General features: G+C 38.6%; 1 protein-coding gene across 1 annotated transcript in view; it reads left to right on the top strand.

The window, feature by feature from the left end:
- SYNE2 (spectrin repeat containing nuclear envelope protein 2) overlaps window positions 1–19879 on the top strand; it is a 161530-nt gene that overhangs the window by 62601 nt on the left and 79050 nt on the right. Inside the window, exons 50-62 of the mRNA XM_018082417.3 lie at window positions 841–1163; window positions 2048–2192; window positions 2881–3096; window positions 3480–3745; window positions 4542–4698; window positions 7212–7367; window positions 10145–10285; window positions 10612–10794; window positions 11347–11484; window positions 11727–11912; window positions 12881–13003; window positions 15084–15266; window positions 18921–19046. Of these exons, the coding sequence (XP_017937906.3) occupies window positions 841–1163; window positions 2048–2192; window positions 2881–3096; window positions 3480–3745; window positions 4542–4698; window positions 7212–7367; window positions 10145–10285; window positions 10612–10794; window positions 11347–11484; window positions 11727–11912; window positions 12881–13003; window positions 15084–15266; window positions 18921–19046 (2343 nt within the window). The remainder of the gene's footprint in view (window positions 1–840; window positions 1164–2047; window positions 2193–2880; window positions 3097–3479; window positions 3746–4541; window positions 4699–7211; window positions 7368–10144; window positions 10286–10611; window positions 10795–11346; window positions 11485–11726; window positions 11913–12880; window positions 13004–15083; window positions 15267–18920; window positions 19047–19879) is intronic.

Below are 19879 nucleotides of genomic sequence, written 5' to 3'. Positions count from 1 at the left end.
GAATTTGCTCAACCTGTTAGGTGAGGGAAAGTGGGAAATCTATCTGAGAGGTGTAATTAGGATGGAGGCAAACTTCATGAGTGGAAAAGGGCTGCTTAAGGTAAAGTGCAGTGTTAATATAAGGATCAAGAGTCAGTGAATAAGTTTATGTTGGAAACCAGAAGACTGATAGCAAAGAGGTTCTGAAACTGTGTTCTGGTCAAGAAGACCTGTACCCTGCCTGCCCAAGACATCAATGGATACAAATAAGGAAATATGAGGTGGTAGTTAATAACAGGAAGAGGCACTCAGCATCCCTTGGTTGATTTATGGTCCTGCTGCCAGATTTCCCAGTTTGCTGTGCTTCACAGCTTGGGTATTGTGTAGAGAGCACAGTGCCAAAGTTTCTCTGCTCTGCAGGAATCCAAGAGCTGACAAAGTCACACGTTCAGTGTAGAAATACATACACGAAGAGGGTTTAGCAAGAAGCAGTTTGGCAAGTCATAGTGGAGATATCCCCTGGAGCAGAATACAGTGTCAACATGTGGGCTTTCCTTGTCTGAACATACTGCCATGTCCATGATGGAATCTTGGGCCTCTTCTGCCCTGCCATCCTTCTCTCTGGACTTTTCCAATATTAGCGGTTCCCTCGTAACCCCTGTCCTGTGGTTGAGAGCACTGCTCTGTGACTACCTTAGGTAGCAGAGTGCATTTGCCACGTGTCCTCCTTTACTTCCTCAGGCCAGTTCTGGGAGCATTGGTCTCAAAGACAGCCAGGTGTGAAATTCTAAGATCAACTGGTGATCCAGAGGAGTACAGCAGCCTTTCTTGATTGTTCCTTCGTCTCTATAATTCTTTCAGAGTGCTCTGGAGGAGGCATGTGAGATTGGTGATCTTTATACCAAGGCATTTCAGAGGGCTGCCAGATTGCTGGAGGACTTTGAAGCTCAAATCCAGGCTGGTGCAGCAGAGCTCTGTAGCTCAGAGGAGATCTGTCAGACCCCACAATGGAAACAGGAAGAGTTCAACTCTGCAAAGGCTGATGTAGAAAACTTTCACTCCAAGCTGAAAAGCCTAGTAAAACCAGAAGATAAAGTACATCTGGAAAATACTTTAACAGAAATGGTCAATAAGAGTTTGGCATTAAGGAAGAAGGCTCAGAGAAAGGAAGCTGATGAACATAGGTAAGTTTAAGAGATCTTCCTAGATTATGTACCTTACTATGAGAAACATGGCTGAAAATAAGTGTGGTGGTGTTTCTGTTCTGATAGAACCAGGTAATACAGTAGAAAGAAGTGTAAGCATTCCTGGTGTTCCCAGATGTGATTGTAATGTAAGGAAAATTACCACACAGTAAGCATATTGCTAGGAGTTTACAATGCAGTAATTTGTTGCATAGTCCAAAAAGTACATATGGGGCCTTCACTGAGGGTCATGGGGTGCCAGAATCAGAAGAAAACACACTTCCACAGTCTCTAGTTCAGTGCTGGTGGAGGTTAGAATAGTTTTCAGTGGAGTCCTAATTCATGTCTTTGGATGGCTTGAGAAAGTAAAGATCAAACAAGACACAGGCTTTATTTTCCTTCCTTGAGGTACAAAAGAAATCTGAAGGGTCTTCAGATGCATGTACAGAAAAGGTTTGGGAGATAAAGGAATGAATGAATAAATGCTTTGGTAATAGAAATGAGATTGTAAGATACAGAAAAAAAGTTGGAATTGTACAGACCACGTGTCGTAGGAACAATAGAATGTGTGTTACAAACTGGGAAGTAGTTTTTGGGTATCCCTGAGGAGGATGGAATCTTAGATCAAGACATACAATTCATTCGAGCAACTCTATGGCTGATAATATGGATATACATACCTGTATTTGCCTCTGGGACATTTGTACCTTCACCTCTAAAATATCTTACGTATAACAAATGCTAATTGATGATAACTTGCAGAACATTAAGGACTACTAGTTCAGAAGACATTTTTATGTTAATTTTTATTCTAGTGGGCATTATGTTTGTAGAGAGGAGCAACAGCAACAAATTTTAATTGGTCAATTAATTGTATCTTACAGGTATTTTGAAAAATACAAAAGCTACACAAAAACCAAAGATAAAGTGTGTGATACTCTTAAGAAACTGGAAAAGATGCTTAGACAGTCTTTGTCTAAAATTCCAATGTCTTATAAAGAAGCATTGGAGCACTTAGAAGAAAGCAAGGTAAGAGAGGTTCTGAAGAACTTGAAAAGCTCGTGCAAAACTAATGCAGCTATGCACACCAAATGATACCATAGGAGAAAGAAGTGAAATTCTTTATCCTGTATTTATATATGTATATATATAAAACCACAGAATATATTTATGTATGGTTTATAATAGGCCATGTGAAATGAGTACATCTTACTGCTGTAGAAATCAAACATTATCTGTGCTTAAGCTCATGTTGCATTTCTGTTCAGATCCCTTACTGCTTCTTTGCAGGACCAGGACTGATCAGATTTCTAACATTGCTGTTGTTTTCCCTCAGAATTGAAAATCAGAATTTCCAGTTTCCCCACTCACAACTGTCTTGCTGCCTCCCCACCAGACGTGTGCTATAATCAACCTCTTTGCTGTCTTCTCCTTTAGTACTCATACTTGTAATTTTATATGTCTCTAAATGCTTCATATTTCTCTTCCCTTCCAAATAACCAGAAAGAAGTAACAAGAACCTAATTACCCAGGCACACTATTCTTCTGTTTGTTTTGTTTTATTTACCCCATCTTTCTCTGTAGTCTTAGCCAACAGAATTCTCTCATCATGACTGTCTTTAACCAGCTTAGAGGATCCTAATCATGTTACTGAATACTTCATTAATACTTCTGACTGTAGCATTTTATTTATTTACGTGTTTGTTTCTCCTATAAGATTTTAGTCTCCAACATTGACTCGGCTGAAGAGGATCTTGTGAAGCTGAGGCAGATCTCTGGAGAGCTGATGAGATTATGCAGAGGAAGTGACAGGGCCCTGGGCAGGATTGTAACAGTGCTGTGGGAAAACTGGTTGGGTTTGCTTGAGGCAGCGAAAGGGCTGGAAATCAACTGTGAAGAACTAAAGCAGGAATGGAAATTCATCAATGAAGAGGTGAGTTACTCAACATCTGAAGGTTTGGGGAAATGTGGTAGGGATGTGGCTGTCAGTAAAATGGCCTGTAAAGGGCTGAGATAAGTGCAGAACATCATTTTACTACCCAGTGGTCAGCCAGTTACCTCCACCCTTTCTTGAACCCAGAGTCAAAATTGGTGAGGAAATTTATAGTGCATATTCCCTGAACCCAGAACAACTCTGCAAGGGGTTATTTGCTTTGTTAAAGCAAACCCAAATGTTTTGGCACCCTTCAGAGGTTCAAGCTCTGGCTATGTAATTCCCACTACTTAGTCACCCGTATGAGTAAATGAATAATGTAACTTAAGATGATGGAAAAGAAAAACACTTTATCTAATGCTTTGACATGGTTGTTTACTTAGCTGGAACGAGAAACAATAATTCTCGATAAGCTCCAGGAAGAACAACCAGAAAGCCTTAAAGAGAAAGAAAAGGCCACCAGAGAGGAACTGGTAGAGTTACTAGATTTTGTGAACTCCTTTGAAGAAAACATCAACCAGCAACAGCTCCTCTTGCTCTTACTTCTTCACCGAATAAGAAACATCCTGAATACATCTGAAAACACCGAGGCAGAAGCTGCCCTTCCTGCCTTATGTGAGATAAAGGCAATGCAGGATCGCTGCAAAAAGTAAGTGGTGTGAAATTTCTGTCAAAGATATGACATAGGGCTATTTATAAGCATAGCATTTTATTGGATATTAAAGAATATATAAAAACTGTAATGTGGTTAAAAAGACGAGTGCTCTGCAGGGTCAGACCAATGCTCCATCTAACACATCTGCTGTCTGCAGCATGGACATTGGGGGATATTATTTAGGGAGAAGACCTGAGCCTGGCCATATCACTTGTGGGCTGCAATGTGTGTTCAAGTGCAGTAGGAATCAGAAGGAACGATAGTCAGTTTTGGAGGTTCCAAGCTCTTGTGAACTTGAATGAGACATGTGGGTCTGCCACTCCTAGGAAAATCAAACCTTGGGCTTTTTGCAGTGATGCAACTTTTGTCTTACTGAGTGCCACTGTCTAAAATTCGCCCTAAGTGTTTTTTGCAAATTTGTGATTGTACTCGCCCTTCTCTATGCCTGCTTTTGGACACGGGAATCTTTGTGAACAACATCTGCTCTGCCAGCATCTTCAGACTCTGAGAAGCTGACCTGTTTGCTGTTTAAATATGCCTGATTGGTCTACCAATGTATCTGATTTGGTCTACCAAAAATACTTTGTTTACCAATATCTGAAGACTCAGTTTGAAGAAACTGAGACAACAAATGACATAAACTCAAAGGTTTTACAGAAAATATTACTAAAGTCCAGACAAATGTGGTTCTGGATATAAATCTGTAAAATATCTGTATTAAACATGCTCTTTGCTCCTACTTAGTGTAGAATCTAAAACTTACTGTGTTCTTTCTGGCAATCTTTCATAGGTTGTATGAAAAGGCTCAAGACCATAAGGATTCTGTGAAAGCTGAGATTCAAGAGAGGAACAAGGTCACTGAAGAAATAAGTGCTGTGACAAATGCATTACAGAATGCTGCATCTGTGTTATTGCAAGATGCTGATGGAAAGGCAGAACAACTGGAGGTTGGTATCGACTCTGTTACTGTGTGGGGACATTTGGAATATCTTCTGGCTTGTGCTGGTGCTTGAACTTGCTCCAGATAAAATTAGTGGCAAGGTGTATGCACATTGAGTTAAAGAGAATGAACCTGGCAGAACATGCCTGGCCCTGCCATGTCCTTGGTTGGTGTTCCTTTCCCTCTGTGTGGGTCAGTAAGCAGGCACAGAAGTATTTCCGAATTGCATGAAATTCAAGCCAGTTGCAATCCTTTTAGGAAAGATTACTTAGGGTACATCCTTCACCCTTTCCCCCTCTCTATATCTAGCCAGGGCAGCTTCAGGTGCTCTGGCTTTGATGTCCCATATTGGAGGTTAACCTGGTAAATGATTTTTAGAAATCAAAATGTGATCAAGACCATGCCCTTCAGCTGCCACCAGCACTCTGTGACAATCTATGCATTTCTGTCATTTCTTGACTTCACGAAATGCTATTATTCCTAACACCCCCAAATGTGTGTTTATTTATTTTTTTAATTATATTTGTTTCAGTTTGGCTGTATTGTGTTTGTATTGCTATCATAATTTTTTTAACCTTGATCAAAAATTTATTTTTAATTGTATTTAATCAAGTTATCTTTTAACTACAGAACCTTATCATTTATTTATTCTAGCCAACAAGGTCTATTACAAATTTGGGCTATCTTTGCTGAGTCTTATGCAAAAACTAAGGGGGTGCCCCACAGTTTCTTCTCTTTAGAAGGTGGATACTTAAAGCTGGCAAAAGGGCTAGGAAAAGTGCAGAAGCCAAAGGCCATGGTGACAGATGGGAGTATTTTCTTAAGAGTCAGCATAAGAGATAAATGCTAGCTACATCTTTAAGAGAAAGTTCAGAAAACCCATGAGACAGCATTACTGCAGTGAAAACTGTGGATTTGTCTGAAAGGGCTGGTTTTCTATTTAAAATTATTTAGAATTAGAATAGAGTTGTGTCTACTTTTCCACTGAGTTCTTTCTATCCAGAGTAAATGTTACTACTGCAGGTGTTTGCCTGCTCTTGTCCCTCACATTCAACCTGTGACACTCTGAGCACCTAAAACTCATCCAAAAGTGAGTCTAGGCCTTGTCCTTGTTCCTGACAGCAATGGCAGAAGGAAATGTTAGCAGAAATCCCATCACATGATTTCTTTGCAACAGTGTGTCACAGCAGGCCTGTTTCTTTTGAGAAGATTCAGCTGAAAGGGTTGAAAAATTCATTAGTTTTACGTAATGCAAATACCATTAAGCGAAAATCTGCAGAGCAATTTCATCCCTTACTTCCAAAGAAAACCTTGTTTCTCTAAAATCTGTGGCATCTGCTTTCCAGCTAAGTAATCTGTGAAATGTGAACATGCATTAATATACAGACACCAGTTTGTAGAGACATGCTTTGTTTTGTATCAGTGTTGTAACTGATTCTTTCAGATTCAGGTCAGGGAATCTATATGCTCCTGTAAACGTTGGCACAATCTTACTTGGGCCATTTGACAACAGCAGCCTTCTCTGTGAGAAAATGAGACACACAGCTGTTTCATGGGTTTGAGGGGTTTTTTTAATATCACACTCAGTTGTTGTGGGATGACAGGAAATAAATCAATCTCAGTCTCTTACATGTTTCTTCTGTGTGTTGTATTCATGTGAGGGAAAAGATTGCCGAGTGAAGACTAGGAGCTAATGGATTACCATTACTCCTGATTGAAGAAGAAAATTTAATTTTAATGTCTTTCATTGCCTGGTAGGAGCTTTAGATAATTTTTCCCAATAACTTGGGTTAACATTTGAGTTTCTCAAACAGGTGAGCACTGGGGGAAAGGAACCATAAAGCAAGCAAACAGAACCTTCCAACTTGAAATTCTAGAAAACCTCCAAAACAAATGAGTTTCTTCATTCTTTCTGCAAGAGGACTTTGATCGGATTTTCTTTCTAGGCCACAGGCTGTAGACAGTTGTTCAGGTTTCTTTTATCTCATAAAACCTACATTCTTCATGCAGAACTGGAAACTGCTGCTCTGAAAGGAGCCCACTGTGCTGCTCTACGTAATTGCCTGAAAGCAGACACTTCAGCCTGAAACCTGTTGCTTTTTGTGGCCTTTGTGTTGTTTATAATAATGAAGGAGTGGACGTTGGCTATTAAACGTCTTTCAAAGAGAAAATGCACTTTTGGCAAAAGGGGGAGCACAAAGGTTAACATTTAATCATAGGGGCACTTCAAATGGGTCCTTTGCTGCACCTGTCAATGAGCATCAGTGCGTCAGTTGCCCAATGTGGAGTAGTATCAAGTTTATTTAATTCTTACAGATTGAAAAGCATCATTTGATCAAATGAGTGAGTATTTCTTAAAGTTCATCTGCTTGCAGAAGTAGTCAAATTAGGTTTGCTATCCCAAAAACAACTTTTCCAAACCATAGTCATTGTAGGAATTATAAAACGCACCATGTATATGTCTTTACCTGAGTGAAAACTGGGTAAAACTGCTGAAGTTATTTATTCTTAATTTTGTAGGAGCTTCAGAGTGTGATCAGTAAAGAAAGTCAAGCTCTACAGGATATCATGGAGAAACTCCGGATCAAGTATTCTGAAATGTATACAATAGTTCCTGCAGAGATCGAAACACAGCTGGAGGACTGCAAGAAAGTACTGCATGACCTAGAAGAGAAGGTAACTGTTGATGTAATTTTCAGACTTACCTTTTAGCAATGTATAAATAAGTACAGCAGCATTTGATGAATGTTGTAACTATAAATTTCAACTTGAAACATTGATTGGTTTTGTTTGCATTTTCCCCTCAGTGAAAATTTACGCATGAGGAAAGATTCCTCATGCTAACTGTCTCCTTTTAGAATATCCTTACAGTAGGCTACCTGAATATAATATTTTTCTTCTCTATTAAAATTGGACATGGCAGAACCTCTAGCAATAAAGTTTTAATATGATATGAATTCTGTCTTCTATCCAGTCTGATTTTTCAACTGTGAACTAGTAGTCAAAGTTGACTGGGAAGTTTGCATAGCTTAACTGAGAATGTATTTTCAAAACTGGGTTAAAAGAGGACTTTGAAACAGGATTTTTTTAATGTAAATTGCACACATAGTAGGGTATCGTGGCACAGTTCTTGTTACCATCCCTTGGGATGTGGTTGCCTTCCTTTAAGAACAGGCAGGGAATTTAAATAACTAAATAACATTGCACTGGTGGTTTTTGGAGGTTTTTTTGCATTTTTTTTCTATCTGTAGAGGATATAAACAGTTAAATGTGAGCAAAATTAAGGAAAATGGAGTAATACTTTAAGTTTGGGATCAGATTTTAAACTGGTATTATTATTATTACCATTTTTAAAGATTCATTTGTATTACCTTTTAAAAGGAAATAAAATATTTCAGTTCTTGTATTTCAGAAATAATTATGTTTAATGCTAATTTTAAAGGCTAAATTTCAGTTAATTTGATAAAAATTGAAGGTTTAATAAAACAGTTTTGAAATCCAGTTACTTGTTAGTGTCTGTCAGATTATTCATTCATTTTATGTGGCATTATATTAGCAGCATATTAACTACAGCTTATTAGTTTTAATTTGGTTAACTTTATGTTTTCCGTTTCAAAATGGAACCATCTTTTCAGAAGTAACAACTGGATAGGAGAGAGGAGAAATAAAACAATATTTATGTTTGGGGGTGGGGTTGTTGTTTACGGTTTCATTTACCGAGCTAAAAGATTATCCCAATGTACACACGTTACACACATTACATGTTGGAGTGAAAGAACTGGTCCTGGAAGCTAGATCACATTTACTTTTCACATTTAGGTATTTGAAAACAATATAAACTGTCTTGGAATTTTTCAAAATGCATTTAGGAAACAAAAGAAATCGTAGTGCAACTGGAGGTCAGTTTAGTTATGTATTAGAAGATACCATCGTGTTAAATTGAGTTAATTCGTCATATTTTAATGGCATTCTGCTTTCTTCTAACTCTGCTAACCAAACAGTGTAAATAAATTGTACTTTTGATGCCATAAATAATTAATTTATCCCAGTAGGAAGTTTTGAAATTAAAATCCTGCCCTGCTGATGACCAGAGCAGTGACAGATGCAGCATTTTTTCCTGAGGAAATATATAAGTCAGTGCTTGATCTGCTTTCTCACTTCCAGCTGTGTCACATCACTCATACATGATTCTCTTCTATTTTGGAAACTGGCACTACAACGATTGATAATTTTTCATGTTTGGTCAGGATAATGGTCAAGTGTTTAGTGATTACAATCTGAATTCCTTTTTCCAAGGAATCTTAGGCACTAAGTACAGACTGGACTTCATAGCTCCTTTCGTATAAGCATGAGCCTTGGAGAGGAGCACTGTAGTTCTTTTTGCTATATATTTAATTTGATTAATGCAGTTTTATCAATACAGCGTCTTACTGTGGCTACTTGTATAGTGGTCTTATGTTGGCATCTATAAATAATGTTAATAACATTGATAAATAAAAATGGATGATAAATTTATTAACTAAAAGTTATATCAAGTCCTCTTCCCACAACATGGATAAAGTATTTCGGTATTAGGAGCTTTAAACTAGAATAACTATTAAACTAAAAATCTTTTGCATCAAGGCAGCATTAAACTGTCCAGTGTGCATATGCCCCCTAAATCGTAGGGCTGCAGCACACAAACAATTTACCACAATTTAACAGTTTCCTGGTGCTTGGCTGACCCTAGCAGCTAGCAGGGTTTAGTAAGCAAAAATGTCACTCTGGGCTAAAAGCAAGGACTTTCTCACTCCCTGCACCTCATCTGGTCCATAGTAACCTGGTATCTTAATGAAGAGAGTTTTTCTCTTTACATAGAAAATCAGGCCCTCCAGTGTACCAATTTTTCATTTCTGTGGAGTTCTGCAGAGTGAAATTAAGTTCCATATACTTCATGGTGCTCAGAGCTTTTTATTTCAGTGATATTTCAGTGATAAATCTCTAAGTTTATATTTAGAAATTCGCTGTACGTTGATACACTTTCATATTCCCTTACTTGTTACATGGAAGTCATAGCAGTCAGCTGAGACATGAAGGTGTCGTTCTGGGTTTCTTACAGCATAAATCTAAATGTGACCCTTTCCACAATGCAGCATCATCAGCCTCTGTTAAGGATGAGAACAGGGGCAGCTGAAGCAAAGCACCCAGGGAACTGCAGTGTCTCATTGCTTGTTTCCTCAGGGATTGCCTTTCTGAGTCAGTAATTTTTTAATGAGAAGGAATTATTGAACACCATGTAGACATTGAACCTGCTCATGTCAATGCTTCTCCCTGCAAATGTAATTCCACTCTTGTGTTTTTAAGTGACTTGTCAAGAGAAACATAAAAAGAATTTGAATATTTTTGGTGAGGTGGTGCACAGAAACAGGCAGATCTTTGTAATCTCCCCTATTGTTTTCTCTTTGCTCTGACAGGTTAGCTCTGAAATCTTGCAGAACTCTCCTCAGTACGTGCTGAAAAGCAAAGCAGAAACTATTAACAATGGCCTGCAAGCTATTGAAAAGATGTTACAACAGAAGAGTGAAAACATTGCCAAAGCCAAAGAAGTTCAGAAGGTAATGTTGTGAAAAGAAAAAAATCTGTGTTGAAAGATTATTGGTTGTTTCTACAGAGCCTGGTTTAGCAAAAAGTGGTCTTCCATTCATTTTACGTCTGTAGAAAGAGAAGTACAAACAAACATTTAGCTGGTGAATATTTACCAATTCTTTCTCACAGGAAAAGACATCGTTTTTTCAACTGTGAATCAGTCCAGTAGATGCAGAGTGTTCTGTTCTCAGCATATCAGTTCTGAAATCTTTGCAATTCCACGTGAAGAATAAATAACACTGCTGTTATCTTTGAGTCTGACCTTATATTTCACTTCCTTTTTCTCCGCCTGCAGCAAATCTGGGATATGCTGGACCTTTGGCATTACAAACTCAATGAACTGGATGCAGAAGTGCAAGATATAGTGGAGCAGAATTCCTGCCATGCACAGGAGTTGATGGATATCTTGGTGACCCCCCTTCAGCATTACCAGCAGGTCTCACAGCTTGCAGAGCGCAGAACTGCCATTTTAAACAAGGTAGATGCAAGTGTAAAAGTTCCTTTAAAATCACATCTCACAAAAAAAAGGAGTGAAGGCTTTGCATAAAACATCAGAGGCTGACAAATGAGTAAAGAGTCACAAGCCTGCTGTAAGTGCATTGGCATATTATAGCTGGAGTTTTTGGAGTGGCAAACTTGCCTCCAGCTGCTACCCCAGAGGACTGGTGGGTCTGCACCGTGGTTGGTGGGGGTTAGTGTGGGGAATTCACACCCCTCGGTGGGTGCAAAGATGGTTCTTTGTTTCTCTGCTAATGGGCTGTCTATTAAAGCAACATTGCCATATAAATTGCAGCAATGCCTCCATGAAATGTAAGCATGTAAGCACCAAAATTACCTTTGATTAGAGGAGATAGCCTGAAATCACGAAACTGTTTCAGAAAAATAGTGATTTTTATTTCACCGTACTAATTTAATTGGCCACAGTGAAAACACATCCTGTTTTCTTTTAATCTTGTCCACAGATGCATTTATCCTACACAGTGAACAGCAATTCATTTGTGCCTTTCTGTTAAATCCTGTCATTTCCTAGGCTGCCAACAAGATGGAAGAATATGATGAACTCTTGAAGAATGTGAAAGATTGGATAGAAAGCACCAACTGTTTGCTGAGAACAGATGTTCAAAGTGACTCTGCAAAAAGCTTACGCAAGCATACTGATGACCTGCAGGTAAGTGCTGATGCAGATATGTGGCCCTGTCAGAACTGGTTGCTCTGTAGAGATGCAATTTTCCATTCTTAAGTCTTGCTGACATAAATAATTTACCACTTTCAGTAAATCCTTTGAGTGAAAAATAGTTACCGTTGACACTCATGAAATATGAATACTTTCAGATGTTGAACATATCTATATTGTCAAAGTGCTAATGCTCACCACTGATGGATCAAACTAAGCTCTTATTTTGTCCCCAGATGGCTTTGGAAGACTCAGAGCAAAAGCAAAATGTTCTGCACGGTGTTTACGTGGAGCTGGAGGAGCTGACACCAGTCTTTGAAACCAGCAGTGTAATGCAACAGCTGCATGAAATAGATGACCAAGTAGCAACTTTACAGCATGAGATAGCAGAGATTCTTCCACAGATCCTGCATGTGGCTGATGTAAGTCTGGGTGACCCATCAGTGTCTTTTATCAGAGCTTCATCATATGTTATGAAATACGAATTATGTTACCTGCATAGGGAAAAGGGTTTAGTGGTTGTGCCAAGCAAGGAAATTAATTGTCTGGAAACAAACCATCAGAAGGCTTTTGGTAACTAATTAAGCTGTAAAGTTCAGGATTAGCACAAGGTGTAGGAGGAAAGGCTGGGAACCTGGGTTGGTTCAGCCCAGAGAAGAGGCAGCTTGGGGGTGGGAGTGTGGATATTACTGGTGTCTGCTGCTATGTAAATGAAGACTATAGACAGGACAGGACCAGACTCTCTTGGGGTGTGCAGAGAAAAGATGAGCAGACCTAAAGTATAACAAAGGAAATTACATCTAGGAAGGATTTTTTCTGCAGTGAGATTGGTCAGACATTTAATCGGGGCCCATAGGTGGGGTAACATGTCCATCCCAGGAGATACTCAAATCTCAGCAGGATCAGGCCCTAAGTGACCTGCTTTGACAGGCACCAGAGACCTCCTAAGGTCCCTTCCAACCTGATCTATTCTGTGACTCTGTGAGAATTCACAAGCAGCTCTCCTGTATGTGATTCATTTGCTGTAAGACTCTGCACAGGAAACTGCAATAGTGTAATTAGAGTAGTTTCCTATGCTGCTATCTGTCACCACTGGAAAACTGTCTTCTCACTACTGGTAATTTATAATGTGACTTTTCCAGGATCTATCAGTTCTGTATTAAGGATTTAAAACAGACCAGGTGATCTCAAATACTTAATTCCTTCAGAAGTTATGATGGAGTAATTTCTAGTAACTAAGCTTTTGATTGCGAGCATCCATTAACATATCCTGCAAATGCTGAACTTGTTTTTCAGTGTTTCTTTTTAAATGTAAGTTTAAAGGTAGAAATGCAAGCTGGCTGTGGTATTTGTACAGTCTACAAATACTCTCTCTGTTCCCCAAATCTAGGAATTGGATGCCATTGAATCTCATGTGAAAGTGTTTGAGAAGGATGTTGCAGAAATGAAGACAATCCTGTCATCAGACGATCTGTTAGAATTTTCTCCTAAAGACCAACTTAAACATGGACAGGTCTGTAAAAACTTGTATATGGGCTTTTTTCCCCTGTATATGTATGCAGAAGTTAATGTAAGTATGGTTTCAGAAGCATAAGGATGCTAGTGACTGCAAACCACCATGATCAAGTTTTTAGTATGTGATCTTGAAATGCTAGTATGACACAAATTTTAACTCTGGGATCAAAGATTGAAAGTATTATTTCGGACATGGTTTCTGCTGCATGTTTCTACAGTAGCAAGTACTCTAAAATCCAAAAGGAGCACATTGGTAGGGCAAAACAGTTGGTGCAGAGGACTTGGTATCTGTGTTGAATGTGTCTTGGGGCTTACTTTGGACTGATCCTGTAGAATGGACATCCATTAGTAGCTGGGTGTCTTCAGAAGCTCTTCTGGAGATTATCACCTGCTTTAGTTTCATTAGAAAGGAATTCAGTTTGCATCCAAGACATCTGATCAATGTAAACCCTAAGGGGAGACTGTTGAGAGACCCTTTCAAGGAGCACAGTCATGTTTTGAACAAAGCATTTAAAATTAAAGCACACTTGAGAACACACCCACGGAGAACTCGAGTGTGTAACTTAAGCACATGTTGTCAGACATAGCTGCCATATTTGAGGATCTCCACTTTTTGGGAAGTTTACGACCTAATTTTCAGATACCCTTGCTGCACACCACTCTACTTGTGGCATGAAACAGTAATCTGAAATTTGGAAAATGAGGCCCTATTTTTTCAAAAATGGACAAACTTTAGCAGATGTTTCTGGAAACGTAGGCTGAAGTGACTTACCATAAAGTTGTGCAGGGACTTCACTGCAAAGATACATTGGCCAGATGTTTTTTCATGTCTCTGCATAAAGCAAAGCATTATAGTATCTTTTATTTCATAACACATGCAGTCCACAGTGTTACCTGACTGATATGCAAAAGGCATTTGCAGATGAGGAATGAAAATGTCCTCATACCTCTCGTAGCTTTGTAACTCTCATAACAAAGCTTTGCAGCTTTGTTATCCAGAGAACAATTTTGTAATTTCCACACTGCATTGTGTGGAAAAACTAAGGTAATATTTCTTCTGAAAAATAGTGTTCACTTCCTTATTTAAAATCAAAGCCAGGATAATACACTAATAACAAAAAATTCCTGATGCAGACTGCTTGTGAAAGAGAGAATAAGCATCTTTATTCCAACTGAGGCATTTCAAAATGAAATCTTCTTGAGAGGGAATTTAACAAAAATGTTGGTAATTAAAAAGCCCATAGGTGGTTTGTTTGGTTTTTTTTCTCTGAAGTTCCCAGCTGAATGAGGTCTCTGTAAGATTTCATACTTCTTTAGGAGAACCAAGACGTTATGTGTTGGTTATTACCACTCTGTCTTTCTGAAGCTGATCACTGAGTCTTCCATAAAATAAGTTTTGTGGTATGAAACTGCATATTTCTGTTCATCCAGAACTGGTAAAGGTGGTTGTAAACTGTGCATTCACTTGAGGTATTGTGGTATGAAATGCTGTCTTCAGAAAAGCCACCTTCACAGGTTTTCCCCGACTTCCATCCCAATTCATCATCTCAGCTATGTTGATACACTGTTTATGGGACCATCATAAAACCACTGGTGTGCAGGACAAACAACAAAACCCAGAATTTGCTAGAGTGACATCAAAGGGTTTGCATCAGGTTTTTAACTGTTTTCACTGCCAATAATACTCTACTTTGAAATGACCCGCTTAGTAAATAGCACCTAATCTGAATGTGACTTTTTTTTGTCACTGTGCAAACTTTATGTATGTATACACTGAAAAAAGAAGAATTGTAAATGAAAGATGTATCTTTGTCTTGCTTTAGACAACCTCACTGTGGATTTTCACTTCTTTGTTCCAAGATTCGTAGAATCACAAAATATTGAGAATTGGAAGGAACCCACAGGGATCACTGAGTCCAGTTCTTAAGTGAATGGCCCATAGGGGGATAAAAATATTCCTCTTGAATGGGAAACTGACCAAAGAGAACTTTTGCACATCATGAGAGTGTAGTATAAGTTTTCGATGTTCATTTTTTCTAACTCACTATCACATCCATCATCTGTCTGTGTCCTGATAGGTTATACTTGAGCATGTTGGTCCCATGCAGAAGACTATTGTTCATATACAGTCCTATGAAGAAGCACTTCAGCTACCAGCGATGAAAATGCAACCTTTCTCAGTCTTCAAAAGAGCAAGAAAACTCTTGAGAGAATTGAAGAAATTAGAAAAAATTACTAAGGAACAAAATGACCTACTTGAGGTAATTGATTTTTTTTTTTCTTGTCACCTAAACCACCTTTACTTTATAGTAATTTTGATCTTTAAACAATATTGCTATTGCAGACACATAATTATGCCTACTATGTCTTCTTTGGGGAATTTTTTTTTTGTTCTTTTTTTCTTTCCTGTTTCATTTGATACTGCAACAAAGCACACTCAGTAGACTTGAAATACATTTCAGTTTTCCGATTCAGTCACAGGTGACACCATGTGGTTTTAACATACTGTAGAAGAAATGAAGGCTCAGGTGTCTTATGACAGAGGTTTGCACTGATGAGTGAAGTCCACACCAAGTCTTTAAAGTTATCTTTACCATGGAAATTCTTGTTGGCAGCCGTTATATAGAAACAGCTGTCAGCAGAAGGCCTTTTACTAATCCAGATCAGTGATCCAGGAAAGTGACCATTTCCTGCAGCTGTGTCGTGGTTAATTCATTGTTTTGAGGTAGGCCAACATGTGACAGGGAGCCTGGAGATGCTGTTGGCCAAACCAGGATTGGGAACAGAAATGATACAACAGCATCGATGTGATGCACGGCCCTAGAAGAAGGCAGTGCTGGCAGGTTAGTGAGTGTTAACTCGGGGCAGTGAGGGTTATGAACAGCTCCAGACCTGAAGGAATCTCTCTGCAGCACTTCACTGAGCGATGTGGTTGTACCAGCTCAGGAAGGTTTTAATTCAGGGCCTGTCACGCTCCATTGCCCAGGTTGGAGGCAACCTGGAGTTGGGTTACGCAGGTTCCCACATCAGCAGAGGTATGAAAATTCTCAGGTGGCCCATCCATTTCTTGGCAGGATGAGGGCAGCACCTAGAAAAAGGTTACATTATCTTTGCTGATACAGTTTTCCTAACCTATTACAGTAAAGCAGAATGCTTTAGAACATCTAACTGGGCATTTCAAAGGCCAGGCAGACACAAGTGTCAGCTAAAATGTGAATGTCCATCTCTGATTTGCAGTTTGTGAAATTAAGAGCACCACACAAAGAAAAAAACTGAAAACATGCCACATGATTATAGAGTTCAGAAAAAAAGCAATGACCATATGAGATCTATGATCCCTTTTTTTTTTTTTTTTTTAATCCGTACAGCTTATTAGGTCTGAAAAAATGGATGTGGTAAAATGTACCTTTTTCAGAGTTACCAGATCAAATACTTGAAAATTTTCAAAACACTTAAAAACCATCAGAAACAGAGTACTTTGCAATTGAATTGTTATCATGACACTTGTAACTGGTTTGTGTGGAGCATTAGGTCAAGTTTTAGATTTTTGTCCTCTTTGTAAAGCTGTAACCTTTCTTTGCTCAGCATTTGCCTTTACCTTGTAGGCATCCATCAATCTGTGGCTGAGTGAAATTTCTTTGTGAGAATACAGATTGGAAAAATTGCAATTCTTGGCAGCTAGTTTATCAAACTGTGCAAAAGAGATTTTCCAGTGCAGTTAAATGGTTTGAAAGCAGCAGTATTACAATACAAGTCTAGTACCAGCTAGGATGTAACAAAGGATAAAGCTATTAAAATATGGCATTTTGAGTGTTGCATCAAAAAGCTAGTAAGCTTCCTGTAGAAATACATACATGGGGTTTCTTTCCCTGGGGATCAGTGTGTGGATGAGTTTGCCCATCTTTTGCTGTGGATGACGCAATGGGATGTTGCACTGGTAACTTCTGTATAATTAAATTGCATTGTAACACTTGAAAAAATATAACAGAAACAAAACCCATAATAAATAGGTATAGCAAGTGCTTTGGGGCAGGATTTTCGGTGACTTAGATCTGTGTTGAACATTGCCCTCTGTTTTTTATTGTGGCTCGTTAAGTACCACACCTAAATAACGTCATCAGGAAGAGGAGTTGGAAGCCACATCTGCCTCTACTGGTTTTCTGTGTGAGAGAGTGGCAGTATTTGCATATCTGTTGGCTTACTGAGCTCATTTTCACTAAGCTCTTCCAAGACAAATACACTAAAGGCAGGTGGGCCTTTTCCATGGGTCGGTCTTCTAGCGTTACCACGATATGAAAAGTCAAGGGCAAATGTTAAGCAGGAAATAACTCAAAAGACAGGCAACACTTGTAGGAAGAGATTAAGTCCAACAGATATGGTATCATTTGGTGTATTGGATAAAGGATAAAATCAGATTTTCTTGTCCCTGAGTGGAAGGCAGGGAACAGATGAGTTATCTTCAGGCAAATGACTTTATCACGTATTGACCTGTGACGGAAGACATTGGAGTCTGTATACAAAATATTCATATTCTTTAGTTAGCCAAGGAAAGTTGAGGTAGTACTCAACCTATTACTAAACACTCCTATTCATATGGAAGTGAAGGTGTGAGTAAGAGAATCTCCCTTTTAGAAGGTCTTTAAAACTGAGCAGGAGAAGACCTATTCTGGTTTTTTTCCTCCTCTGATTCTTTAGCTATGGCACTAAGATTATAGGCCATAATTAAATATCTTTCTCTTCAATTTGGCTTTCTTTTATTAACTGAAGAAAATAGGTTTTTCTTTCTTTTAAAACGTGTAAGTAAGATAATAATGATTACTTAGAATCTTATCTGTCTGCATTTTCTTGAGAGGGAGTGTTCTTTTGAAGAAGTGACTGTAGAAATGGCTCTGTTATGTTCGTAGCAGGAGAGACTCTTTGCTCTGAAAGTCAGTCTGTGCATACTTTGCAGTGAGATTTTTGACCTGTCAGGTCATTCAGGTGCTGCTGTCAGCAGAGTAAGTTCAGGCCTGTTGACTTCATTGTTTCTTCATTACCTTTTGCAGACACCTGAGGAACAGTCCTTAGATAGTCTTTGGTTCTCAGCCTGTGGGTCAGAAAACACAGAGCCACCAAGTGCTGTGCATATTCAAAGTTTTCACAAAATATTCTGATTTGTAAATGTGACAATTTCTTAATTACCAGACACATCATGACAGGCTGTGACTGACAAATATGAGTTTGTGGGGAGATTACCCTAAACAGTCAAGCTGGGAGTGGATGAGATTTTGCTGTTACTGTCAAATGAGTAAAAGTGAATTTAGCTATTTATAACATATGATATGTTTTCCTATAAGCCATGTAAGAAGAGGAAGTTCACATGGTGGGACTACTTATCATTTTTATGGGAAGTATTCAAATTGTCAGATACTGTAGTTGGCTTATTCTCTGAGCTGCAGTGTCTGCCTGGTGTACGGCACACTTCATTTTTGCTCAGTGCAGAACTAGCTGCAGTAAGGACTTCAGCACCAGTAAAAAACAGGTAGGCTTTCTAACTTGATACAAAATATTGTAATTTCTCTTTTTTTTCCCCCCAACCTTTTATAAATTGTAATGAATGTAATGAAATATACTCTATTTCCATTTTATAGCCAAATTTGTAGTTCTACTCTGGAGTAAGCAAAGATGTGCTTCTAGGCAGAATAATCCACCGTACTTCATCTTGGGGATAGAGTGGTTTGTTTGTCCTTAGCAAGTGAATAATAAACTTGGTGAGTTTGTGCAAAGTTAGCAGAGCAAACACAGTTTCTGTTACATGTAACTAGAGGTGCAAAGGAGGCTTCACTACTCTTCAGTTCATCTTTGCTGTGTTACTGACTAGTTTTGTTTCTGTACTCCTTAATTCAAAATTATTTATGAAGATTACTATTTCACAGGAAACTGTAAAGAAAACAGAAGAATGTGAGCAAGAAATTGAAAAGTTGAAACAACTCTTAAAGAACCACTTGGTTGAAGTATCATATGAAGATCAACCACAGGCTCAGAAGACTCACTGTCCAGAGGTGGGTTTCACTGTTTTCTCTCTCATGTGTGTTACTTGTCCTGACTAACACTAATCATGATGATGATTATTTCATGAGAAATAGCACTGTACTTGCCTTCCCCACCAGAGTCAAGCAGACAATTGAATGCCATAGTGTGACCATGCAATTAATTACAGTTAATATTAGTTTGCAAATTGGGTATATCTTTCATAATATACTCCTTATTGATTTTGATATGTCATTTGTACCTGTATCAATTTCTAAGAAAAGCTGAGTGCTGTTTTCATGACAGCTGACAGCTGTTTTGGTGAAACAATATGCAGCACTGATAACTCACCTGTGCTCGGCATCCTGCCAGTTTTCCTGAGGTAGCAGCTTGGGATAGTGCATAAGGAGAGAACTGAGTCCCTTTCTGATTGCTGATTATGCAATGGTACTTCTGGGGGTTCTGATTAGGGTTAAATTCATTAGACTCCTTTCCTTCCTCACTGCTGCAGTGTGTTTTCATCAACTGATAAACATGTGTTGCTTTTCTCCCTGCAGTCAGCATCTTTCTGTAATGGATGAATTAATTTGTTAATGCAAAAATAAGATGTGTTTTAAGGACAGCACTGCAGAAGCCAGGAAATTACTAATTAAATGTAATAACTATTTATAAAGTGCCTCTGAAATGCTCAGTTTTTTCCAGTCAGTCACAATAAAGCTAATACACTTATATTGTACTTGCCTAATAACTGTAATCACTCAGGAGGCTCCTAAGTACATGGTAGCTCTGCTGTCAGCTGGTTGGGTGCTGGAGGCTTGATGTAGTACTAAGCATGACTCATTTCCTGGTTCTTACTTGTTTTTTG

Source organism: Manacus vitellinus, unplaced genomic scaffold (genome assembly GCF_001715985.3).
Source record: "Manacus vitellinus isolate BGI_N305 unplaced genomic scaffold, ASM171598v3 scaffold_6_pilon, whole genome shotgun sequence".
NCBI classification, from domain to species: domain Eukaryota; kingdom Metazoa; phylum Chordata; class Aves; order Passeriformes; family Pipridae; genus Manacus; species Manacus vitellinus.
Note: the sequence above shows the minus strand (reverse complement) of the source record. Positions and strands in the feature narration are given on the sequence as shown.